A 26,176-nucleotide genomic window follows, 5' to 3' on the forward strand; every position below is an offset into this window, starting at 1 on the left:
AGCCCCTCCCTCTCCCATTTGAGACCTCCAGGCAAAGAGAAACCGCTGAGCCGATCCCTCAACCTGCACAGCAGAGGCTCAATTGCTAGACTATACAACTGGCCAGAGATGGGACAACCTTGCCTTATGCCCCGCTGTCAAGTCAAGTCAAATTTTATTTATATAGCGCCAATTCACAACAGAAGTTATCTCGAGGCACTGTGGGTTAGGGTTAGTATTTTATAGTCAGAACAGAGCAAGGCAACCGGCCTCCAGTTCTTTAACAGTGCCAAATCCCCCTTCTGGGGCAGCAGGGAGAGTATTGCCCTCTGACAGGACACCGGGAGACAACCAGTTTTATAGCACCATAAAAACTGACCTTTGACCCCTGGAGAGGAGAGGAGGAGCTGGAGGAGGAGGAGGAGAGGAGAGGAGAGGAGAGGAGAGGAGGAGGAGGAGAGGAGGAGAGGAGAGGAGGAGAGGAGGAGAGGAGGAGGAGAGGAGAGGAGGAGAGGAGGAGAGGAGGAGAGGAGAGGAGAGGAGAGGAGAGGAGAGGAGAGGAGGAGCTGGAGGAGGAGGAGGAGAGGAGAGGAGAGGAGAGGAGAGGAGGAGGAGGAGGAGGAGGAGAGGAGGAGAGGAGAGGAGAGGAGGAGGAGGAGAGATGATGTATGTGTTTTTATTTAAATCATTTAGATTGAGTCACTGTGACATCATCATGATGTCATCAGCTTGTGGACCAATCATTTGCCTGACACAGTCCATCTTTACTCCCTGTGAGGACCGAGGCTCAGACTGACCTCTAGTGGACAGACTGGAGAACTGTTAATGTGTTCAGGCTGCAGGTTAAAGTCCTGGTTCTCAGAACAAACTGAACATGATTCAGATTCACTGTTTCTTCACTGTGACAAATGAAACCTTAAAGATTCTGCTGAAACAGAAACATCAGTCAGTGCAGCTCCTCACCTCCTCACTCTAACTTCCTCATTCACCTGTACCTGTACAACACCTGAGCTCTGTTGCCATGGTGATTTACGCTGCGTCTCTAAACTGCTCTGAGCAGTTTGTGTTGGAGGTTAACTCTGTGTTATTCTACCGAAGCTTCACACTCAAACTGTCAATCAATGAAAACATGTTGGGTTTACAGTCTGCAGTTAAAACCAGCCAGAGATCAGGTTGGTACTAAATAACATCAGCTGCTGTGATCCTGGACTGGACTGATCTCTAACAGGAGGAGACTCTCTCTGCTACACTCAACACAGAGACACTGAGGAACCAGACCAGACTCTAAACCCAGGATACAGAGGTTGAGTGAATGTGGTGTTGAAGGTGTGGAGGTGGATCAGAGAGTCAGAGGAGACTCTGTAGAAGGACAGAGAGCCAGCAGGACAGTCCACATACACTGCTACTCTGTTAGAGACAGAGGAGGAGGAGGAGGAGGAGGAGGAGGAGGAGGAGATGGATGTCTTTATGTTATTGTGACAGACAGAGTAATGACCATCATCAGAACAGTCCAGATTCCAGGACTGATCGTTCCATCCAAACCAACAGTCATCACTGCCTCCTTTCCTTCTGATTCCTCTGTAACTCACTGAGATATAAACCACTCCTCTCCACTCGACCTCCCAGTAACAGCGACCAGTCAGACCAGTTCTACACAGCAGCTGAGAACACTGATCAAATCTGTCTGGATGATCAGGATATGACTGATCCTCCTTCACATGTGTCACCTTCCTGTTGTTGTCAGACAGTTTGAGTTTTCTGTTCACTGTGTTTGTGTCGATTGTGAGTTGACAGGAATCTGATGGAGAGAACAAGACACAGCTGCAGTTATTGATCGATCATCTGATCATTGATTGACAGTTTGAAGCTGCTTTGTTTTCATCAATCAAATGAAAAACACACTTACACTTCCTCAGACCTGGTCTCAACCATCGGACTCCACCAGGCTCCACCCTGAAAGGAGGAGGGGGGTCAGACCAGCACATTCTCTTTCAGCAGGACAACATGGACATTACATGGCTCTCATACACAGACTGTTTGATGGTTCTGTTCAGATGGAGGCTTGTATGTATGGATGTACATTCAGCACAGAAACAAAGGAGCTGGAGTCAGAGCAGGGAGGAGACATGGAGGAAAGACTTCATCATCTCAGATATTTGGATTATTATTGTTGCTCTGTTATTATCAGTGTGTGGACACTGAACAGAGGCCTGAACTTCAGCAGAAGAAGGGAGGAGGATACTGATGGTGTGTTTACTGTCACAGGAGAAATTCATTTATTCTCGAGCTGTGACGGTACCTGAACCGTTCACCGTGATTCTGAGAGACCGACTCTCGCTGCTCTCTTCACTTTCTCTCCTATAGTCTTCTGTTCCACATCATCTGCTGCTGCTTTCAACTGTTCTCTTTATTTTTTGATCTCTACCTGTTTATTGATATTTTCTCTGACTCTAGTCTGTTCGTTGTTAGTTTAGTTTAGCCGTTTGTAGCCTCATTATCTTAAATTGTAGCCTCACCTTCTCACTCCTACAGCTAACCTAGATTAAACTAACGACCACTGTGGCTTGTGTTAGCTGTTCTGCTCTTGAAGACAGGGTGTCTCTGCTGGAGAGACGTGTCCATCAACTAGAGCAGCTCCTTCCTCCTAGCATTACCTTAGATATGACGGGCACTCCAGATAGCGTTAGCCACAGGCTAATGCTAGCTTAGCCTCGTCAGTGTGTGTGGAGTTCGTTCCTCGTTGTGTGTCCAGTCTCCATTCCCCGCCGTACTATTCACAAGTTTCCTAAGTTTCTAAACCACCATGTACAAAACACCACTCCTGCCACTGGTGACAGTGCTAGGTCCCATAAAGTACTGAATAAAAGGCCACTTAAATTTTACAGAAACAGAAACACTAGATGCTTCATTCCTATTAATACTTCATCTATAGGTACCTTGCCACACCAGGCTACTACCAGCAGCTCCAGGCTCAATATGATCCTCAAATTTGGCTTCATAAACATTAGATCACTTTCTACCAAGGCATTATTGATAAATGACTTGATTCTTGAACATAATCTGGATATGGTTGGTCTATGTGAAACATGGCTTAAACCAGATATGTTCCTGCCTTTAAATGAAGCTTCCCCACCTGAGTATGCCAACGCACATGTTGCTCGGGCTACGAAAAAAGGTGGGGGCGTCGCTTTAGTTTATAAGTCTTTCTTTGGTCTAACCTCAGCTCTTAATGTCACTTTTAACTCCTTCGAGGCTGTAGTATTGAAACCTTCTCCAGTAGCTTCTGGTCCCCATGACCAGGGAAATAGATTGCAACCACTCCACCTTGTGGTACTTTACAGACCACCTGGCCCCTACTCACAGTTTTTAGATGAATTTGGAAATTTTTTATCATGTCTTGTCACATATAGTGATGATATCCTAATTATGGGTGACTTTAACATTCACCTAAATAAGGCCTCTGACCCTTTAAATATAGCTTTTTTGGCACTTATTGATACTTTCGGGTTCACACAGTCTGTACATGAACCCACTCACTGTGGTGGTAACACTCTAGACTTGATTCTTTCCCGTGGGATAGAGGTGTCTAATCTGACCATCTCTCCCGTCACATCTGTTATCTCCGATCATTTTCTTATCAAATTTGATGCAACTCTAGTCTGTCCCCCTAAAATTGTCTCTAATATATCTTCCACCAGACACATAGGTCCCGCAACTTTAACTGTTCTTAGTGAGCAACTACCAGAGGTCCTGGCCCCTTTTACGACAGCAATTGGTTCTGTTGATAACTGTACCAGGGATTTAAATACAACCTTGTCTAGTCTCCTTGATTCAGTTGCACCTCTCACCACTAAAATTAAACAGCCAAAGAGGTCCACTCCCTGGTTCACAGACGACACAGTGCTCTGAAGCAGGGAACTAGAGCACAAATGGTGTAAATCCAAATCAGAAGCTCTGTATCTCCAGTGGCACCAGGGTGTTCTGGAATATAAGCGTGCACTGTCTACTGCCAGAGCAGCATATTTTTCAAATCTAATCAATAGCAATAAAGATAATCCTAGATTTCTTTTTGACACTGTAGCTAAACTCACTAAAAAGCAGCAGGCTCCTAGCTGTCAGCTGTATGTGCCTATAAAGGCTGACAATGCCTCTCAGATTAGGGAACTAGAGATCTGCTTGTCTTCTGTTAAATGCTGGACGTCTCGAAACTTCCTGCTTCTTAAAATTCCTAATGACTTATAAAATTCTAAATGGGTTAGCCCCCTCATACCTATCTGAACTTCTTAACCCTCATATTCCCTCCCGTGCTCTGTGTCCTCAGAGTGCAGGGCTGCTGTCTGTCCCCAGAGTCAAAAAGAAGTCAGCAGGCTGCAGGACCTTCTCCTATCGGGCCCCCTTCCTCTGGAACAACCTCCCTAGTGATATTAGACAGGCTGACTCAGCTGAGGCCTTTAAATCCAAACTAAAAACTCATCTTTTTGCCTTAACTTTAACTAGCATATTATTCTGGTTCCTATTTCAGGATACCATTTTTCCCTTGGCGGGTTGGGTCAGTCTCAATGCATCAGTTAAGATTAATAGTTATTAAATGTTGTCCATGATGTCCTGCCGACAAGAATATTATTAACTGTCTTAATATCACTGCATCACTTTAACTGTGTGTTCTTCCCTCAAGCACATTACTGCCCAGGCTGTGCTTCTCTCTCTCTCTCTCTTCTACTGTCTCTCACTGCAGGGTTCTGCCTCCCTCTTTCTGTCTAAACCCAACTGGTCGAGGCAGATGGCCGCCCACCCTGAGTCCGGTTCTGCTCGAGGTTTCTGCCACAGTCTCCTAGTGCTGCTCATGGTGGATCTGTTGGGTTTTTCTCTGTAAATCTTATAAGATAAAGAGTACGGTCTAGACCTGCTCTATATGTACAGAGCCTCGAGATAACTTCTGTTGTGAATTGGTGCTATGTAAATAAAACTGACTTGACTAAAACAGATCAGGGTTTGTCAACCCCGACCTTACCTAAGAACCTGAGTTAAACCAGAGGAGGTTCAACTGTCTTCGTAGTTCAGGCCTCAGGTCTCTAAAGTCTTTAGGATTGTTGTGGTGAAATCACTCAGTCACTGGTTCAGGAGCAGTTAAACTAGCTGCAGCTGAAATGATTCCAAGCTGCTTTGTGCTGATACAGCAGGAAATAAAGTCTGATTAAAAACATCTGTAGTGGTAATAAAGCTGAAACTCCTGCTCAGGTCACAGAATACAGCTGACAACAGCTGATTTCATCACTGTGACATCTTTTCTCCTCAATATGACTCAGTGAGTCATAATGAGAGACTGAAGTCATAATCAGGAGAAAACTCCTCTGTTGTTGTTGAAGTCAAAGCTCTTGTGTAGAGATCTGTCATCAGCTGTGACAGAGAAAATGTTTCAGGCTCTTCCTCCTCTATCAGACATTGTCTGTGGCTGCAGCAGGCCTCTCCATACCTGAGAGTGTCCAGTCTCCAGTCTGGATCCTTCAGTCCAGCAGACAGCAGCTTCACTCCTGAGTCTCCTGGATGATTGTAGCTCAGGTCCAGTTCTCTCAGATGGGAGGGGTTGGAGCTCAGAGCTGAGACCAGAGAAGAACAGCCTTCCTCTGTGATCAGACAGCCTGACAGGCTGCAAGAGGTAAAGGCAACATGGTAACAAGGCAAAGATAAAATATACTGAGATAAATTTAGGAATATACTGTAAACATCCTGACCTGAGAGTCTCCAGTGAACAGTGTGGACTCTCCAGTCCAACAGACAACATCTTCACTCCTGAATCCTGCAGGTTGTTGTTACTCAGGTCCAGATCTCTCAGACTAGAGGACTGGGAGCTGAGAACTGATGACAGAGCTTCACAGCTTCTCTCTGAGAGGTTACAGCCACTCAGTCTGAAGAGATGATGATAAGGAATTAAAGAAGAAAGGAAATGAATTTCTCTCCTGTTGAAAAGACAGCAGTGTCTTTAAATTCTGATAATAAATCTAACTCTACATGTTCTGTTTGTACTTACAGAGCTTTGTTAGAGGCTTTGACCACTGGCAGCAGCCTCAGAAAAGCCTCCTCTGAAGCAGAGTATTTCTTCAGGTCAAACACATCCAGATCTTTTTCTGATGACAGTAAGATGAAGACCAGAGCTGACCATTGAGCAGGAGACAGTTTATCTGTGGAGAGACGTCCTGAACTCAGGGACTGTTGGATCTCCTCCACTAGAGAACGATCATTCAGTTCATTCAGACAGTGGAACAGGTTGATGCTTTTCTCTGCAGAGGGAGTCTCTTCAATCTTCTTCTTGATGTACTGGACTGTTTCCTGATTGGTCCCTGAGCTACTTCCTGTCTGTGTCAGCAGACCTCGTAGGAGAGTCTGATTGGTCTGCAGTGAAAGACCCAGGAGGAAGCGGAGGAACAAGTCCAGGTGTCCATTTGGACTCTGTAAGGCCTTGTCCACAGTTCTCTGGTAGAAAAGTGTTGATTGGTCTTTAAACAGTTTAGACCACAGGGAGGTTGTTTGTTCTTCTGACAGCAGATTGACTCCAGAGTTGATGAAGGTCAGATGGACATGAAGAGCAGCCAGAAACTCCTGAACACTCAGATGGACGAAGCAGAACACCTTGTCCTGGTACAGTCCTCTCTCCTCTTTAAAGATCTGTGTGAACACTCCTGAGTACACTGAGGCTGCTCTGATATCGATGCCACACTCTGTCAGGTCTGATTCATAGAAGATCAGGTTTCCTTTCTGCAGCTGCTCAAAAGCCAGTTTTCCCAGAGACTCAATCATCTTCCTGCTCTCTGGACTCCAGTGTGGATCTGTCCCAGATCCTCCATCATACTTGATGGTCTTCAGTTTGGTCTGAACCACCAGGAAGTGGATGTACATCTCAGTCAGGGTCTTGGGCAGCTCTCCTCCCTCTCTGGTTTTCAACACATCCTCCAGAACTGTAGCAGTGATCCAGCAGAAGACTGGGATGTGGCACATGATGTGGAGGCTTCGTGAGGTCTTGATGTGGGAGATGATCCTGCTGGCCTGCTCCTCATCTCTGAACCTCTTCCTGAAGTACTCCTCCTTCTGTGGGTCAGTGAACCCTCTGACCTCTGTCACCATGTCAACACACTCAGGAGGGATCTGATTGGCTGCTGCAGGTCGTGTGGTTATCCAGAGGCGAGCAGAGGGAAGCAGTTTCCCCCTGATGAGGTTTGTCAGCAGCACGTCCACTGAGGTGGACTCTGTAACATCAGTCAGGATCTCAGTGTTGTGGAAGTCCAGAGGAAGTCGACACTCATCCAGACCGTCAAAGATGAACACAACCTGGAACTCTTCAAACCTGCAGATTCCTGCTTCTTTGGTTTCAGTAAAGAAGTGATGAACAAGTTCCACCAAGCTGAACTTTTTCTCTTTCAGCACATTCAGCTCTCTGAAAGTGAATGGAAATGTGAAGTGTATGTCCTGGTTGGCTTTGTCTTCAGCCCAGTCCAGAGTGAACTTCTGTGTTAAGACTGTTTTCCCAATGCCAGCCACTCCCTTTGTCATCACTGTTCTGATTGGTTCATCTCTTCCAGGTGAGGCTTTAAAGATGTCTTCTTGTCTGATGGTTGTTTCTGGTCTGTCTGGTTTCCTGGATGTTGTTTCAATCTGTCTGACCTCATGTTCATCATTGACCTCTCCAGTCCCTCCCTCTGTGATGTAGAGCTCTGTGTAGATCTGATTCAGAAGGGTTGGGTTTCCTGCTTTAGAGATCCCCTCAAACAAACACTGGAACTTCTTCTTCAGGTTAGATTTAAGTTTACGTCGATAAACTGGAGCAACATGTCCTGAATGAACAAAGAAACAACATCAATAAGTGATTTATAAAGTATATATGACAGTTTAATCATCCTAAAGAATGCATATATGAACATATTTCCCTCCATGTGTTGAGACGTCAGTAAACGTCTCATTTCTCCATCATGTTAAATCTTTAGAGAAATCCTCTTACTGCTCTGCAGACAGTCAGCCAGCTCCTCCTGCTTCATTCTCCTCAGGAAGTTCAGTGTGATCTTCAGAAACTCCTCTCTGCTGCTCCTCCTCTGCTCTTCATCCTCACCATCCAACACCTCCTCATCCTCCCTCTGACTCTCTAAGCATTCTGGGTAATCTGGACTCAGAACCTTCTGCATCTTCTCCAGCTCCTTCTTCACAAAAGTGACGATGTTCTCCTCCAGCAGCTGGAACAGAAAACTATATGAATGACTCCATCAAACTAAAATAATGGAGCCAAACATCAGATCCATGTTGGACACACTGACAATCCACTGGTCTTAAAAGTGCAGCATGGAGATTATTGTCAACACAACAGATGTAAAAGTAGTTGTTGTCCATGTACAGACCATAAATATGGAGTCCAGGTGTGTTTGATGCTGCTGGGCAGACTGACCACTGGGAACCTCTGAGCTCTCCTGGTCCACTCTGTGGAGGAATCATGAAGAATTAGCTCACATTATGTCTGTCCACACAGAGACAGACACAAGCTAAAGGTCCATCAAGTCATATTTGGATGTGAAGAGTGAATCAGACGACTCCCTGTAGTGGTAAAGGTTTACTAGTCCTGCTGATCCCACTGAGAATCAACAGCTCAGTCTGCAGCTGTTTGTAGCTTTCAGCTCAGTGTTTGGCTTCACCACTCACTTTGGTTTAGTCCCAACAGCTCTCACCAACCCTCCATATAGCTCTCCCTCCCTCACTCAACACTGCTGAAGTGCCCTGAAGCAAGGCACCTACAACCTCCAGCTGCTCCAGTGGAGCTGCTCAGTGTCTGCTTGTATCAGACTGGTTGTACTGGGCAGCTCCCAGTATGAACAATGACAATGAAGCAGTAAAGTTTCACTGAGTAAAGTTGAAACATGAATCAGGAGCATTGTAAGGGATCAGTTTACTCCATCAGAGGTGTTTGTCAGATGGTGGAACAGCGTCTGAAACACCCACCTCCCTCAGTGATTGGTCAGCTGTGTGGAGGTCAGAAAGTAGGCGGGGTTTCAACTTCTCTCTCAGCTCTTTTTTCATTCTTCACACAAACTGTTTCTGTCTCTTTTCATGTCAACGACTGAGGTGGACACTATGAATGTCTTCCAGGAGAGACTGTCTGAACATGGGAGGAGTTATCTCCATATTTAAACCACATCACGTCTCCCCCCTCTCTATGACGGCCGGAGTTTTACCTCCACCTTCCAGTGTGGACGTTCACAACAGATAGAAACACTTTGATTTCAGACGTGGTCCAACAACACGTCGTACAAACTAGTTCTTTTCTAGAATAACCTGAGTCTCACTGTCAGTTACAGCTTACATCTGATCAGCTGATGGACGTCGCCCTTTAAAGTTAATGTCCCAGCCCTTTGAGTTGTCGCTCTTTAAAGACAGACAGCTGGGTTCAGGAGAGTCTGGTCTCTGCTGCTGGATCCTGAAACTAAAACAGAACTGATGAATCTGCATGTTGGATAAAAACTGATGGAAAATATGTTCAAACACAAAAACTAACTTTTACTGTGAAATGTCTTTCTGTCAGTTTGAAATTCTCACCTTCCATCAACAGATTGTCTGAATTCAACAGGACGATCCATTGACTTGTTGCTCTTCATGGACACACAGCTGGGTCCAGGTCCAGGTCCAGGTCCAGGTCCAGCAGAGTGTGGTGAGTGCTGCTGCTCTGGGCTTGAACACAACACACACAGAGCAGTGAGTGTGAATAATGATGGTGCAGTGATGTGAGTGCTGAGCTCTGACATGGAGAAGAGTCATGGACAGTTAGAGATCCTCATCTCACCTCTGAGCTTTGGTCTGGCTCTCATGTTCCCCACACAGAGTGGTTTTAGAGGGAGGGACTCCCTCCTCTCTGTCCTCACTCTGATTCATGCTGCTCCATTCACATCCAAGATTGAATATGCTGTCAGTCCACTAGATGGCGCCAAAGTGTCTCCTGCAGAATGACTCATTATTATCACATTAGTAGAAGCAGGAAATGAAAATCCTCGAGTAAAGTACAGAGACTGAGACAGGTTAGTGTCAGAATGATTTGTGGAAGAACAACAACAGTGTGAAGGTCCTCAGCCCCTCTGACTGCCACACTGAGTCCACATCAGTCCTGTAGAGTCCATCTAATCACACAGAAAGTCAGAGCTGTTCTCCAGCGGCTGTCCGGCCGAGCTCACACCGACTTTAGTGGCTCAGACAGCGGGAGAGCAGCGGCTCCTCTCCGCCTCCTCCACAGGCTGATTGAGGCGGGAAAAGCTGCCTTCAGTCATCAGTAAATGGAGCTACACAGTAATAACGACTCAGTGTTCAACTACTGACATCAACTGACTCTGCTTCTACTCTGATTCCACCGCTTCAACTCCACATCTCCACATATGGGTTAAAGACGCAGCCGTTAGTTGTGAGTGAGTTGAAGAAGCGAGCGGCAGATTTCTGCTGTTTCCAGTGGAAGCAGCTGACAGCAGCCGCCACTAACAACATGAGCAAGACTCATTCAACAGGAAAACACTGACACATGTCGCTTACATTACCTTTAGATGGAGGAAAGACGCTGCGCCACGATCAGCAGACAAAGTGAAAGTAAACTTTAAACCGGAGACGAGTCTGAGCTTCAGTTGTTGTAGAGCTGCAGCTCAGGATTATTCTCCTCATCCGTTCATCTGACACTTGTTTCCTCCATGAAAACCATCCCCCTTGTTAAGCTGCGTCTCTCAGGTCCACACATAGAACATGAGTCTGAAATAACTGGACTGTGCTGCTGCAAAGATTCTGTCCGACACCAAGATCACTGACTTCCTGCTCCTCTGGTCACCTGCGACACTGTTTGTGGGTGGAGTCAACGATCTCGTCGTCACTGCAACATCTTTGCTCCACAGGTGTTTTCTTTGATCGCGTCAACAAAGCGGAACCGGAAGCTGAATCCAGTGAAGCGTGATCCAGATAAAGAGCTGATTTTACTAACGGACTGTTTGTAGCTGAGTGTCGTTCATCCGCAGACATCATGTGACCAACAGCTGCTGTCGCTGCGTTCAACAGTCCATCATGAGGAAGGTCAGTTCAACTAGTGGACATGAACTCCTCCATCCAGTGTCAGACTGAGACAGGTTCAAGTTGACGTGTTTTTCTTTCAGTAGAAAACACGTGTTGTTTCTGTTCATGTTGTGTGAGCAGCCTCTGCTTCCTTTACTTAAGTAAAAGTACAAATACTCCATTACAAGTAAAAGTCCTGCATTCAAAACTTTACTGATTGTTTTCGGTTCTCTCGACCAATAAACAAACACATTGTCCTTCAGTTTATCAGAATAAATTCAATTTCAAATCAGAACATCTGAACATGGAAATACTCAAGTAAAGTACAAGTACTAGAGTAAATGTACCTGCAGTGATTTATCATCCATCCCTTTTCCTCCTCTTGTCCAGGCTCAGGTCGAGGTGGCCGCAGGATTAACAGGTTATTCCAGACATCCCTGGACCCCAGCTCCTCCTGGAGGATCCTGAGGGGTCTCCAGTTCCAGATCAGAATCAGAATCATCTTTATTGCCAAGTAAGTTCACACATACAAGGGATTTATCTTGGTGTGTTGGTGCTAAAATCATGACAAGAAAGAGAGAAAAGTGAAAGTCAAGAACAAGGCCAGCAGCAGACAGGAAGAAGCTGTTCCTGTGGTGTGAGGTTCTGGTTCTGATGGACCACAGCCAGGGTAGGAGGGGTCGGCCATGATGTTTCCTGCCCTCCTCAGGGTAGGACCAGGTGGTGATGGAGGAGGTGAGGATGGACTCAGTGATGGAGGTGTAGAAGTGCTCCATCACTGTCCTCGGCAGGTTGAACTTCAGCTGCTGCAGGAAGTACGTCCTCTGCTGGGCCTCCTTGATCAGGGAGCTGATGTTTAGGTTGAGGTCCTGGGTGATGATGGACCCCATGAGATGATGGGGGAGGGTGGAGCTGTGTTCTTCCTGAAGTCTACAACCATCTCCACTGAGTTCACAGCGTTAAGCTCCAGGTTGTTCTCACTGCATCTGATCACCAACTGATCAGTCCCCCTCCTGTAGACGGACTCATCCCCACCACAGATGAGCCCAGTGAGGGTGGTGTGGTCTGCAAACTTCAGAGGGGATGGGAAATAAAATCTCTCCAGTGAGTCCTGGGTCTACCCTGAGGTCTCCTCCCAGCTGGACGTACAGGAAAACCTCCAAAGGAAGGAGCCCAGGAGGATCCTGATCACAGTGAATAATGAGGTGAATCATTTCGTGCATCTGTTCACTGAATGTGTCAAAAACATTTCAATAAGAGTCAGATCTGGAAAAGTCTCAGTACATGAATGAAGACTGGATTGAGTAGAGACCTGTCAGCACCTGCTCTTTGATAAATGAATGAAACAAACTTCAGGATTCAACAACACGTTTCTCTTGTTTGTCTCTGTTTTGTGTTGAAGTTATTTGTTTCACTGACTGAGCTGCTTCTAAACTGTTGTTCTAACTCCAGACCTGTTTCCTAACTTCAGTCTGTGTCTATAAATATCAGGATCAGTGGAAAGGGGAAATAACAACAGTGATTCGTCATCTGTCCGTCCATCTGTTCATTCGTTCGTCTGTCTGTAGGAAACACAACAACATGCTCTCGCTGCTTCTTCATACCTTCACCTCCGTCTCCCTCCTCACAGGTGAGTCTGTACCTGACTTCATGTCCGCTGAGTGGTTTCAGTAAGTTAGAGATTCTTTAACAGTTTAAGAAGGAAGTTATGTTGTACAGTTACAACATAATGTGAATGTTCAACATGTGGTTTAAGGACGATTCTGCTGTTTCTTGAGACCTCAGTTAAACTGTTAAAGGCAGAACAACTGTGTGAATGTGTTAAAAGTGAGTGAATAAGCGAAGGGCTGTGTTTAGATTCAGACTATCGTAATGTAATGTAAGGAAACATAAAAAGGGAAAGGAAATAATCCTGGAAATAAAACAGAGCAGTTAAGGTTCTTCTGAGGCATTTGGAAAATTTGGACACAACTGAAGATTTTCATTTACATGTTTCTGACAAATACAGTCTGAGCTGCATGAAGTTAAAATGTTAGAACAGAGACTTCACAACACTGACTCCAAACGTCACCTGCTCTGCTCAGTGATTTTAATCCATCCATCTGGATGGACATTGGAGATGATGATATCCTCAGGAAGTGTCCTAAACCCCGGAAAATTAGCATGTTAGCACTTCCTGTTCCCTCGTCCCAGAGTCAGTGTGTTTCTGGTTAAATGTCTGAAATAAGGTCTGTGGTTTTAACACAAGCTCAAGACATTTTCAGGTTTGATTCTCGGACATAAAATGGGTCAGTAAATCCCCCACTCCTGATGTTTGAAGCTTTTACGTGTCTTAAAAAAGGCGGTGTGGTTGGTTTATTAGCTATTAGTTCATTAGCTAGTTAACGTTTTACTGCTGGAGGTTGTAGTGATGTTAACTTCTGGGTTCAATAATACATGGTCCCTGCAGGACTCTAATTCTTGGAGGTTTTTCTGATGCAGTTTGATCACAGCTCCTCTGGTGGACATCAGAGGAACTGCAGCTCATGAGCTGATGTTTGAAGTTTTGCATGTTTGTTTGTTTGTGTGTCAGTGTCTGCCCTTTTGTCTGCGGTCACCACGGAGACGGTGGTGGGCGTGGCCGGGCGGAGGGTGACGCTGCCGTGTCGTACAGAGGCGGCGAACCAGAGAGGGGTGGAGGTGTGCTGGGGGAGGGGGGAGCCATCACTGTTCACCTGCCACAACACCGTGATCAACGTCAATGGAGACCACATCTCATACAGGAAGTCATACAGGTACACAGGTGTGGGGGGGCGGGGCCTCATGTTGCTGATGACCTTAAATAACCCCACCCTCTTCCTCTCCTCTGCAGGTACTCCGTCTCCTCCTCCTCCTCTCTGATCATCTCCATGTCTCGTCCGTCAGACTCTGGTTTCTATCACTGCAGAGTTCAGCTGCCCGGCCTCTTCAACGACCAGACGTCCACCGTCCACCTCATCATCATCCGTACGTTCAGACCGCCGCCGCTCAGTGTGACAACGTCCAGAAAAACCAGAGTCTTTTAACTGTCTGTCCTCCTGCAGCTCGCTCTGTGGTCTCTGATGACGGGGACGCCGAGAACCTGAACGCACCACCCGCTACAACGAGTAAGTACAGGACTGAGGCTACGGGAGCCCTGAACGGACCCAAAGCTCCTCACAGGGAAACCTCGGTCTGTTTCCTCTGCTCTGACTTTACATCCAGAGACTCTGTTTGTTCTTTATCAGTCTGTTTCATCTGTTTGTCAGGTCCCACCACAAGAGACGGGACAGAGGAGACAGGAAGTGATGTCACCGACTCCACAGAGCCAATGGTGGCGCTGGTTCAGGTACCGAACACTGAGACTAGGACTGCTTTTTTTCATCATTCGATCAGTTGTTGCAGCTCCAACTGAAAGTCAAACAGTTTATAGAGACAGCTGAGTGAGACTCAACACTGATTAATGTGTTAAAGCCCTCAGGAAAATCTGACTAAAAACAACAAAGATTAATTATTCATTAATTATTATTAATAGTAATAATAGTAGTGTAAATGTTCTGACTTTAATAACAACAGGATGATAATGAAATAGATGAAAGGACTCAGAGCAGGAAGATGTCATTTTCACCAAAGAAGTTGAAGATTTAAAAAGTTTAAGGCGTCTGATTTTAATTTGATCTTTGATTGTAAAACAGTTTAAACTAAGTGGTTGTGAGTGATGTTGTTTGTTTGTTTACAGTTGCCTGTCCAGCAGCAGCAGGTAAACAGTCTGCAGACGTTTGTTGGAAACACAGTGAGACTGTCCTTCATCATCTTCATCCCTGCTCTGCTGCTGACTGCTGCTTACAGTCAGTAACGTCGCCCTCAAGAGGCCAAATTACACGTTTACACCATCAATATCTTTTTATTCACACTGCAGCTTTAAGGAAATAAAACTGCTTCAATTCACAACTTCATCATTTATTTAAATGTCATGTGTCTGCAGGAGTGTGGAGGACCAATCAGAAACCAGAGACTGACAGGAGGCTGAACCAATCAGAGGAGGAGGAGGAGGTCACCTGTGTGTGATAAAGGTAAGTTCCATCAGGATCTCATTCCATAAACCAATCAGATTTCACCACAGTCTCAATCAGCCAATCACGTTGTTGCTGTCAGATTTTAACTGTGTTCTCTGCTGTCAGCTGTCATTTCATCCCATCACCTCCAGTCTTCATGTCCAGTCCACTCCTCATCACCTTCATCACATCACTCTGTCTTTGTTGCTCTCGTGTTGTAAAGTTGTTAAATCTTTCTTTTTGTAAAGTTAATAAATTCATTTAAAACAACATCTAAGGTCGTATTACTCCATCATAGAGAACTGTGAGGCAGTGATTATCTTCATTATCAGTGCATCTGACAGCTGTTTTCTTTAATAATAAGTTGATTGTTCAGTGAATAAAATATCAGGAAACAGTGAAAATAGTCCCCGTTAATATCTGATCAGTATGTGTTCACTGTCAGACATTCAGATTTAAGAAGCTGATTTACTGAAACTTTAATTCAAGATTATTGCTGATTAATTTTGTATCCATCAACTGATCGATTAATCAGTATTGGTTGGTGTCGAAATAATAAAACTGACCCTGGCCCAACAGCAAATGTTAATCAGGAGGTTAATCATGCTTTACATATTAAAGAACAGTGTTCTGTGGTTTCTATAATGAGACGGTCTGCAGCGCCCCCCATTGGCCAGATTAACTCCTGAGAAGCTCATTGTGTCTTAATTCTCACTTGCACACTCACATTCGCTATTTTGAGGGGAAAACAAGTGTAGAAACATACAGGGCTATAAGTACCCGGATGGTGACTGAAAACGGTCATATAGGGTAAACTACGGACGCCATTTTGGCTCGTTTTGACTACGTAGCAGAAAGAGAAGATCAACGAACGTGTTTTCAAACTTACCGAGGAAGAAGGACTCCTCGTCGGCGTCGCTAATTTACATTTCGCGTGACACAGAAGAAAGTAAAATGTTTAATTTTAAGTGAAGCAGTTGGAGGATATTTTTTGCAAACAACGATTCTGTTGTTGAGACCGTCGTTTCCGAGGAGTTCAAAATGGCCACGTTTGATTTTTCTGCCTCTACCTGGGGAAATTCACGCACTACGCCAGTGAGTATACAGAGTACACAGAGTACTACATGTGCATGTAGTAATGAAAGTATCAGTGTTCGTGTTGCATTGTTTCTTTGCTGTTTATCCGGTTTTATTTTCTCTCTGTGAGTGAATGAGGAGACGACCTGTCTGCACCTGTTGTGGCACAGTTATAATTTCTTCATTCTAGTTATTCCACCGGTGTTTCTGTCATTGAATCTGTTGTAATTTGTTTGTTTGAGTATCAACAGCTGTAGTTGCCGTGTGGCCTTGGTAAAGTGTGCGACAAGGTGTTTGTCAGGATTATTTTAATGTTTGTCAGGTACCTGCTTTCATTAGATAATTATTTCAACACATGAGGAGCATTTAAAACTTTTTCTCTGCGACATAGTTAAATGTTATTCTGTCTCTCAGAATGGGAGGATTACCGTCGATGTAAGTGACATTATCTCTGATATTAAACTGTATTCAATCACCTAAATATTCCTCATAATAACGACCTGTTTCCTCTCCACCTCTGTAAATCTGTTTTCATGTTGCAGTTCTGCTCTCTGACCACCAGATGGTGCCACTGACCGCAGAACAGTGTTCTGTTATTCACCTGTGATTTTACCTGACATAAAATTCTATTTCAACGTGACTTATCATTATATATAAATATATATTATTACTATTAACGTTTAAATTATTTTTACTTGTTTTACATTATTTTAGGATCGTGTTTTGCTGCAGAAAATAATCTTTTTAAAGTTTATGTCAGATTTCATCATGATATTTAATCAATATGGAAACTAATGTAACTATCAGTAATAATCCTCTGTACATGTTAGTCATAACTGTCGCTTGTCTTCGTTGTTCTCTCTGCAGTGGATTATTTTCCAGATTAAAAACTGGTATTTAGTGATTTCTATCTCATTTTCAACAATGCAACAGCGCCACTCAGCCATAAACTCTCGTGTAATGGTTAAAAAGGGAACTGCAGCTGCCAGTGCTGCAGATCTCCTCGTTAGTATAGTGGTGAGTATCCCAGCTAAAATACATTACATCTGTAGTGATAAGGGCTACCATAGAGAATGAAAGGGAAAAGTAATCTAATCTCTACAATCCACTGTCCCCACTCAGGAGACCAGGGTTCGATTCCCTGACGGGGTAATACAACTCTATTTTTCATCATGTTGTGGAGCTCATCTTCATCTTTAACACACAATAACTGTAAATTAATTGTTATTTTTGTGTTTATTTTGGCTCCAGGAGCCTGTTTTCTGCTGAGGAGTTCACACTGCTCAGTGTTATGGAGGACTAAACACAAATACATAAATGAATAAAGAATGAACAATAAATAAAAAGCAAAACACACACGCTAATAGGTATTAATTACTTAAATAAATGTTTAAAGAATGTTGGAAATTAATTAGAAAATAAAATGACAAATGTAAATTTAAAATACATACACAAACAATGAAATGAATATTTCAGTTGATAATTAAAAGATTAAACCAGTAGATAAAAACTAAAATGAACACATATACAGCTAAATTGGAAAATACAAGTTTCTCTTCTGCTTGTAAATACGTCTCTATAATCTGCACTCATTTAAACTTTTTCTGTAAAAGTTCAAAGTTTTTTAGCAGAAATTTAAGTCAAGATATTACTTAATGGAATATATTCTGTGTTTCTGTGTGTTTCCATATAATAACATAATAATAACACATGGAAGCAGCGCCACTAACCCATAGACTCACATGTTGTGGCTGGAAATGGTACTGCAACCTGTGGTGACTTCGATCTCCACACTGTAAAACATCCTGCTGAAATAGTTACAGTCAACCAACAATTGAAGCTGCAGACATTTTTTACAGTGCAGCCTCTGATGAAGTGAGACTCAGGGTCTGAGGTTCAGATACAGGAAGCAGCCGAAAACAAAAAGCTGCCAACAGGAAGTCATCTGCTGACCGCGCTGTAAAAACGTGCCCGACATGTTCACAGCAGCACACTGAAAATAGAGCTGAATCACTGAGATGATCCATTATTTCTAAGATGTGAGCTGTTACTGCAACAGGACTCGATTCAGACAGTTTTAAACAGAAAGTTTAATAAATCAAAAATAATAAATAAATGAACAAGTATGACAAACATTTGTTCTGTAGTAAGCCACAACTGACAAATCCTTTCATTCCTTTTTAAATTACAAAACGTTAACTCAGTATCATGACTGATATCATTGTAATTCAGAACCGAAAAGCTAAAGTGCCTGTGTTTGCTAGCTAACTATGAAAGTAATGTTTGTCCAGTGACGCCACAGGTTGTCGTTACACCTGTTACTAAATGGCTGCTGCAGTAGGAGGAGTGGTTTCTACAGAAACATCCCTGCAGGAGTCTGATTAAAGCAACACTCTGTAACTTCTCTGAGCAGCAGCGCCCTCTGCTGCCTCCAGTGGTCATTACCTCTGTTGCTGCTCTGAGTCTGAGCAGTTCAGTGAAGCCTCCGACTGCTTCGTCTGAACTGAACTGAACACAACCTAACACTTCGCAGTTTTTGAAAGGTGATGCATTCACTGACTGACAGCAGCTGTGAATGATGCTGCACTGTCAGTGGATCAATAGAAACTCTGTGGTTTCTTGATGGTGAAAGTGTCTTTGAATCTTCATCGATAACTTTCTTTCTCTCTTCCTCATCTTCGTTTGATTTGCATATTCTCTCAGACCGGCTCGTGGTTTTTGTTCCTCCTCGCTCTCAGCGCGTCATTTTTTACAGCGGGTGACTCACAGTGTTTCAGCAGCTGTGTTTAAATGTGTGTGTTTGTGTGCGATAACAGTTTGTCAGCGTTCGTCATGAGGATCGTCCTGCTGCTCGCTCTGCTCACAGGTACGACCATCAATACTGACTTCATCACCGCTGGTTATTGATCGCTGATTACTGATCATTATTACACAGTGCTTCTGCTTCGTGTCAGTTATTTCTAATAGATTTGACTCAAACCCGTTTTTCTTCAGGGTTTTATACTTTTTCTGACTCAGTTTGTCTTCAGCTGCAGCTCTGCCACAATCTTTAATATTAACATTAGTTAATAGTTGCGTACAGGAGAACGTTATGTGTCAAAGTGAGAGAAACTTTATTTATAACTGTGTATTTAAACAGTACATGAGTGTAAATAGGTCACACAATCATCAGATATCAGCGGCTGACTGTGGTAAATCAAGCACCGATTATCTGATGGAGGCTCCTGAACCACGACGCTGTTTCATTTTTATCTTTCTGTTCAGTTCTTCGTCATCCTGTGTGCAGAGTTCGTCTCGCAGCAGAACACGACTTATTATCAGCCGTCAGAAAAACTGATAAACAGACGGAAATAACACTGATTCAGAAGAAATAACTTAGAAAGAGCAACGTAAGAAAGAAAACCAGCAGCAAGGAATCAGTTAGAAAACAAAGACAGAAGCAGAAGCAGAAGCAAGAATCTGTATTTTAGCTGCAGAACACAGAGGTGATGTTTAAATTTCTCTTTTTCTGTCTCCACAGTCGGTGAATGTGACAACACAAAAGTTCTTGGTCAGATAGGTAATAACATCACTCTGCCGTGTAGATATGATGCTAAGAAACATGGACCAGTGCACGTTTGTTGGGGTCGAGGAGATATACCGAAGTCAAAGTGCAGCGACCAGATCATCGCCACAGATGGACATAAAGTGATAGAAGGAACCAGAGTTTCCAGCAGGTATCAGCTTCAGGGACTACTGAACGACGGAGACGTTTCTCTGACGATACTGAACCTCACAGAGTCGGATGCTGGACGATATGGATGCAGAGCGGAGATACCCGGGTGGTTCAACGATGAAAAACATCACATTGATCTGAGCGTTGAGAGAAACGGTGAGAAACTCTTTTTAAACATGCTGAGAGACTGAGTGTGTTTCCATCTGAATGTGTTTTTGTGATGTCTGAAATCAGGACCTTTGGGAAATATCTGACATTTTCCTTCACTTTTTTATTGTTTTCCAAGAGAATATTCAGGAACAAACTAAATATGACATTTTCAATTTATTTTATTTATCAGAAAGGGACGATACACTTTAATGAGCATCAGTATAAAATTCAAGATGTAAACATGTCAGACTGTATCAAAAATGCTAATTTACATGTGTAGTCCCCAGACATGAAACCAGAATATTCTAATTAATATACAAACAGAATGAGTTAATCTTCTCGTTCATGAGCAGAAATAGTTGAGAGTTTTTGCAGCTATGAAGCAGAAAACCTGCAGAGATCAGTGACTCACTTTACGTTCGTCATTTTCCATCATCTGACCTTTGACTGGAACTCTGTTAATGACCTCATATCACTCCTTCTTCTTCTGTGGTGGTTTAATGGAACAGAAACAGGAAACATGACGAGTGTTGGGACTTTGGTTTAATGTGGTAGAAAGCGTCTGATGATTGATTGTCGACGTCCAACATCGAGGACAGACTTTGAGGATGAGTCCTCAGAGTGATGAAGATCATGATGTTCAGACGCTTTACAGCGACTGATCCTAAAGGTCCAGAACTCTAGAGGTTCATCAACACACTGGCTCTTTGTCTTTTTCAGTCTCATATCAATGGTTGTTCCTGTTGCTGCCATGAATCAGGTTTGAGGACGTTTCATTCTGTCTCTGAGCCGGCGTCAGCTGTTCGTCTGTTCGTCTGTCTCATTCTCCTGAACTCATTATCTCAGGAATGCCTTGAAGGAATTTCTGTAAATTCAGCCCAAACTTTCACTTGGACTCAGGGACGAACTCATTTGGTGGCCACAGGTCAAAGGTCAAAGGTCACTGTGGCCTCATAAAACACCTTTTTGGCCAAAACTGGAGAATTCAGACACTAATTAAGATGCAACTTCACACAAACGTCTCACAGGATAAAACAATGAAGTGATGACATTTTATATCTGAAAAGGTCAAAGGTCAGCTTCACTGCGATGTTGTAATGTCTCAGGAACAGAAGGGGAGACTTAGACCATATTTCCTCAAATGACTGAGACAAACAAAAACAAGGCAGTGATTCTAGTTTAAAGAGAAAAACTGGTTCAGAGAATTTACTGGACATTAGATTCTCATTGTAGAACTGTGTGTTCACATTTATGTCAGAAACTTCCTCTTTTCTGTTTAAAAGTGATTCTGTTGCACATTTCATTTTCATTCCTGCAGTTCTCTTCAGTTCAGAAATGACAGACAGAATCAGTTAACTTCACTTTCACCTGAATCAGGTTTTAAACTCCTCGTTCATAGTGACTCGGTGTCTGTTTTATGAGGAGTTAAGTCTCTGTGAAGCTGAATGTTGACTTCAGAGGCCGATCTCTGACAACACAACACTGATCATCAGACACGATCAGGATGTTTGGATCTCTAATTATATTCCCCACAGAAACTGTTCTACTTCTCTTTGTGGTGCAGAGCAGCTGTGGCCTGAGAGTTCTCTGTCATCCTATTGGTCAACCTGAAGGGACATGTCACGCCAGGCAGGAAAATATCAAATATTCTGACCTTTGGTAGAGTTTGTTTTGTTCACAACAACATTGTGTCACAATCAGGCTGAATTCATGTCGACTGAACTTCAAACTGTTTATCAGAAACTTGTAGTTGAAAACACAGTCGGACTGTCAAACGTCTTGTTGTGTTAATGTGACGTCTGTTTCCAGTTACAGCAGATAAACTCTGGTCCTCACTCGACCTCAGAGTTTCATCACGCTGGTTTTGCTTCAGGCGGTGAAACACATTGGTTGTGACTGTTTCTCACAAACCTGCAGAAAATTGTGTCTTGCTGCTTCGGCACAGCTCTGAATACAGTTTCACACCTGACATGAGGAGTGATAGAAACAGAAGTGTGTGAATAAAGAGTGTGCTAAACTGATACTGATGTTTCATGTGGTGTGTTAATGTTACTCTGATTATCTGTTTCAGCTGTGACAACCACATCAGCACCATCAACCAGAGAGACGTGGTCACCCAGACCAGACTGCAGATACACCGAGTCACAGTAAGTGTTCACGTTACTGTCTGAACCACTGACCCCAGATCAGCTTCCCTGGACCTTTTCCTTTCCTCAGGACTTCATGCTGCTGACACAGCTGTGATAAAAACATCTACTTTCATTTCCTCGTCCTGTAGGTCAGATGACTGTGACAGGGAGTGTCCTTACTTCCTCTGAAGGCTTCTCCGGCCTCCAGACCGAGGTATAAAACTCAGCCTTCCTGTGTGAACTGATAAAATGTAGCTGTGAATGTTTACAGATGAAGTGAAGCCTTCTCCCCCAAACTACACAAAAAACATTAGTGTTGTTAAGTTGGTCTGTGCAGGGCATCTCTTAGTGGTCATTTTATGTTTGTATTTGTTCTGTGTCTCTTTGTGGTCACTTTGTGTCTTTTGTCTCTTTGTTTTTAGATGAACTGTCCATCAGTCAGTTCATACAGAGTCTCAGTTTGACTGATGACCTGCTGAAGCCACAGTGTGTTTTCTGTGTTTGACATTAACAGGAGAACAGCAGCACTCTGACCGTGGCTCTGGTGTGTGTTCTGTTCGGGTTGATATTTTTGGTCACGGTGGGCGTGGTCGTCATTATCGGTAAGTTTTCACGTCACCTCGCCCACAACAACAAAGAGGGAACTTTAACATGGAGTCTGTGTTTGGAGGGAAAACGTTGCTCTTTAGTTTCAGCTGACATCTGCCAAACGCCCTGCTTTAACCCAGAGAGGAAGCCATGATGGACGTCATGTGACCTTTCTAAAAAACTTTTCAGAGCTCAAAACAGAAACTACTGGAAAAGTGTTTAAAACATGTTTTAAATGATTTTATTTACATCCCCCTAATTAGCATTAATGATCTAGAAAAGCCTGTAATGTAGTTTTAAAGACATTTTGATTTTCTATTAATGTTGTTTTGTCATTAATCATCAGTCTCTTTATTAACGTTACGTCTGATGTTTTTGTGTCTCCACAGGGAGAAAATGGAGTCGACTCAGTAAAATGTAAGTTTTGAAATGTGACTCATTCTGATTGAGAAACAAACTTTACTAAACTTATATCACTGTATATCAGTACCAGACTCCATTGACAAAAACAGGGATTTAACCAGGAGCTGCTGGAATACCACTGCCTCCATCTGTTAGTGTGTCTGTGTGTGTGGTGTGGTGTGTGTGTCTGTGTCTGTCTGTGTTACTGTGTGACTTTCAGTGGTGGAAGAAGTAATCAGATACTTTACTGAAGTAAAAGTATCACTCAGTAACACAGACACACTAACAGATGGAGGCAGTGGTATTCCAGCAGCTCCTGTGTTAAATCCCTGTTTTTGTCAATGGAGTCTGGTAGAGATATATAGAGATGGTTCTGGTTAAACTAAAGGATCTGACTCTTTAATAAAAAGCTCTGTCTCTGTAGGAATCCTGTCATCATGTTGTCAGAGTCTTATAATAACAATCTGAGTCTGTCAGAGGTAAAAACAAGAACTTTAGTGGACGGACTTTGACGTGGACGATCGTCCACTGGATTACATTACAGCAGCTGTTCAACGTTTGATGGCTACGCTTTTCTTGGACATGGGTCAATAAGGCCCAGGTTCAAAAATACCTGAATTATCCTTTAAGCCTCTCTGGTCCAGACCGTCGAGCAGCTCAGGAACATTTCAGTGACGTCTTGGAGGATGTGGTTTGTTAAAAGTTATTGGTTCTTTTCTCCGTTGATAAATCATGACTCTGCAGAAACTTCATGAGTCAGTTTGACTTCAGGGTCGGGAATCTCATGGTGTCTCACCCCCTCAAACCGTCTCCACACTTACTGCATCTTCATCCCGGCATCATCATTGACACGATTCAGAGGCACTGTGGTTTAGTCAAACTGAAACTCAGCGACGAGAGAAAAGACCCGAAACCACAAACCACACGATGAACGAGGATGAGATGAGAATTCAGATGAAACACTTGTTTATTTCAACCTTTCCACCAAACATTCTGTGAATTTAAACAGACTTTTTCAACACGATGATCTAATCTGACACCCACACATTCACACCATTTTAAAACACTGCATGGTCACAAAACTAGAATCTGTTTAGCCTAGCTTAGCACAAAGCCTGGAAGCAAGCTAGCTAACAGCAAGTCCTCCTGGATTAAACTGCCACTCACTCAGAGGTGTTAGCTTCTAGCATTTAGCAGATACATGATCACAACCGTTAGCCAGCTTCATCGAAAGGAGAGAAACATACGTTTCAACAACTACAAGTCTGTTGAACATATTGAGCATCAAGGTGTTTTTTTCCTCTGAGCTAGGCTAGCAGTTTCCAGTCTTTGTGCTAAGCTAAGCTAAATATGTCGTGGACACAGAGATGAAACTGAAATCCACCCTCTCATTTAACTTAAGACAGAGAATGTTTCCATCCATGCAGGTGACTATTAAAAGATGATAAAAATATGAAGACAGTTTATAGTCTTCGGTTATTTGGGCCCAAAGAACGAGACGTGAACCACTCCAGCTTGATAACCTCATTAATACCTGACTGTCCATCGGGTTTTCTATTAGCAGGAATAGAAACTTAAAGACGGAGATGAAGGCAAAGAGAGGAAGTGTTTGAGGTTTCCTCCCTGACTGATGTGACATTCAGAGACATTCGGACTCGTCACCGAGCTGACAGGGCGGTTATGAAAATGTCATGTTGTAAATGTCAAAGTGAACGTGAGCATCACGTGAGAGAAACTGGTTAACCTGAGGTGCAGTGTAAAACCATCTGATCGTGTGTTTATGGTTTTAGAAAATAGTTCTGAATGTGTTGTAAACATGTCAACAGAATACTCCTCAAACCCAAATAACATCTGTAAATCCTTCATGTGTGAATCAGAAGATTAGGTGAATATTGTCAAATTTAGAATAATACTGGAGCCTTGATGTTCAGCTCATGAACAGAGACTAAAACTGGTGTTTCTGTCTCAGCCCTCAGCAGCAGGTCTACAGTTCAGTCCAGTTCAGAACCACTCTGCAGCTCCAAAGTCGGGGTTCGGCGGTGGAGAACATTTATCAGATAGATGAAGGTGGTGATGGAGGTGGAGACAGAGGAGGCGAGTACGAGTACTGCCCCTGAACATCCCGATGCTACCTTCACTGACCTGCCAGGAGACTGGAAGACGACGAGCTCTGGACGAAGACCATGAACTCGTCACCCTGATTTTAGGAGGCATTCAGGGCTCCTGTGGTCCCCACGCCCATCACATGGACAGCGTTTTAAAGGGACAGTGTGACGGACGCAAGATTCTTCAGACTGTGTAGCTAATGCTGCATTCAGTCATCAACACTGAACACTGACAATACAACACTGTATCTGTTAAATATAGTTTCTGGTGATGTGAAGAATCTGTGTTTGTGTTTAAATGATTAAATATACAAGCTTTCACATCAAGTTTCACAGTTAAACAACCTGAATGTTGACATTAAGATTTACAGGATATTTACAAGACAAAGATTCATCATTTCAGTAACTGCTATAGGACATGAACACAACTTCAACCTTCTGTGAAGCCACGTTCATGTCACATCGCCGTCATCATAATTAGTTTGAAAATATCCTGGAGAGCAGCTCAGAGTTAGTAACAAACTTAATGTTACAATATATTTGACTGTCATGTGACCGGCAGCCATCTTAATTAATCTGACGACATGAACACTTGAAAGTTTATAAACTTGAGAATCTTTCCCGTCTGTCCCACAGGACATGAACGCAGCATCAGGTCGATCTCTTTGGAATCATTCAGAACATTCTAGAACTCTGATGTCACAGGGCTGTGTGGAGTTCTATCCATAGTAAGAGCCGCTGAGGCGCATGGGTAGTGAAGTATTCAGAGCCTCTCAGCAAACAGGGAGGAAACATGAACTGATGATGTTCAGAGGATTTGAATCCACCAACTCTTTATAGGAATGATTTTGTGTATTTGTCTGTATTTAATAAAAAACAGATGAAACTTTTGAATAATTTGTCTGACGGTGACTGGACTGATTTCAG

General features: G+C 43.4%; 3 protein-coding genes across 5 annotated transcripts; 2 read left to right on the forward strand and 1 right to left on the reverse strand.

Moving 5' to 3' along the window:
- Positions 1–679: 679 nt before the first annotated feature.
- Positions 680–10,805, reverse strand: LOC127142277 (NACHT, LRR and PYD domains-containing protein 4). Of its 3 annotated transcripts, XM_051069637.1 has the most exons (11): positions 10,533–10,805; positions 9,794–9,946; positions 9,550–9,681; positions 9,317–9,436; positions 8,361–8,439; positions 7,970–8,198; positions 6,008–7,805; positions 5,712–5,885; positions 5,453–5,626; positions 1,886–1,932; positions 681–1,777 (listed from the first exon to the last, which is right to left on the reverse strand). In XM_051069637.1, exons 2-11 carry the CDS (start codon positions 9,880–9,882, stop codon positions 1,230–1,232), a joined length of 3,390 nt encoding a protein of 1,129 aa, XP_050925594.1. In that variant the 5' UTR covers positions 9,883–9,946; positions 10,533–10,805; the 3' UTR covers positions 681–1,229. The 3 variants fall into 3 exon arrangements, with proteins under 3 accessions (XP_050925595.1, XP_050925594.1, XP_050925597.1); XM_051069638.1 differs by lacking the exon at positions 10,533–10,805 and having other exon boundaries at positions 680–1,777; positions 9,794–10,510; XM_051069640.1 differs by lacking the exons at positions 9,317–9,436; positions 9,550–9,681; positions 9,794–9,946; positions 10,533–10,805 and adding an exon at positions 9,043–9,299 and having other exon boundaries at positions 694–1,777; positions 8,361–8,604.
- Positions 10,806–12,095: 1,290 nt separating this feature from the next.
- On the forward strand, positions 12,096–15,353 carry LOC108884077 (hepatitis A virus cellular receptor 1-like). Its single transcript, XM_051069636.1, has 9 exons — positions 12,096–12,236; positions 12,523–12,661; positions 13,604–13,805; positions 13,883–14,016; positions 14,094–14,156; positions 14,298–14,377; positions 14,768–14,876; positions 15,014–15,101; positions 15,210–15,353. The coding sequence occupies exons 2-8, from the start codon at positions 12,613–12,615 to the stop codon at positions 15,094–15,096; spliced, it is 720 nt and encodes a 239-aa protein (XP_050925593.1). The 5' UTR covers positions 12,096–12,236; positions 12,523–12,612; the 3' UTR covers positions 15,097–15,101; positions 15,210–15,353.
- A 3,372-nt stretch (positions 15,354–18,725) lies between these two features.
- Positions 18,726–25,570, forward strand: LOC108884075 (T-cell immunoglobulin and mucin domain-containing protein 4). Its single transcript, XM_018677727.2, has 8 exons — positions 18,726–19,026; positions 19,681–20,031; positions 22,097–22,172; positions 22,243–22,253; positions 22,304–22,368; positions 22,669–22,756; positions 23,132–23,159; positions 25,114–25,570. Exons 1-8 carry the CDS (start codon positions 18,951–18,953, stop codon positions 25,259–25,261), a joined length of 843 nt encoding a protein of 280 aa, XP_018533243.2. The 5' UTR covers positions 18,726–18,950; the 3' UTR covers positions 25,262–25,570.
- Positions 25,571–26,176: the final 606 nt, after the last annotated feature.

Source organism: Lates calcarifer, unplaced genomic scaffold (assembly GCF_001640805.2).
Source record: "Lates calcarifer isolate ASB-BC8 unplaced genomic scaffold, TLL_Latcal_v3 scaffold_73_154, whole genome shotgun sequence".
Lineage (NCBI taxonomy): Eukaryota > Metazoa > Chordata > Actinopteri > Centropomidae > Lates > Lates calcarifer.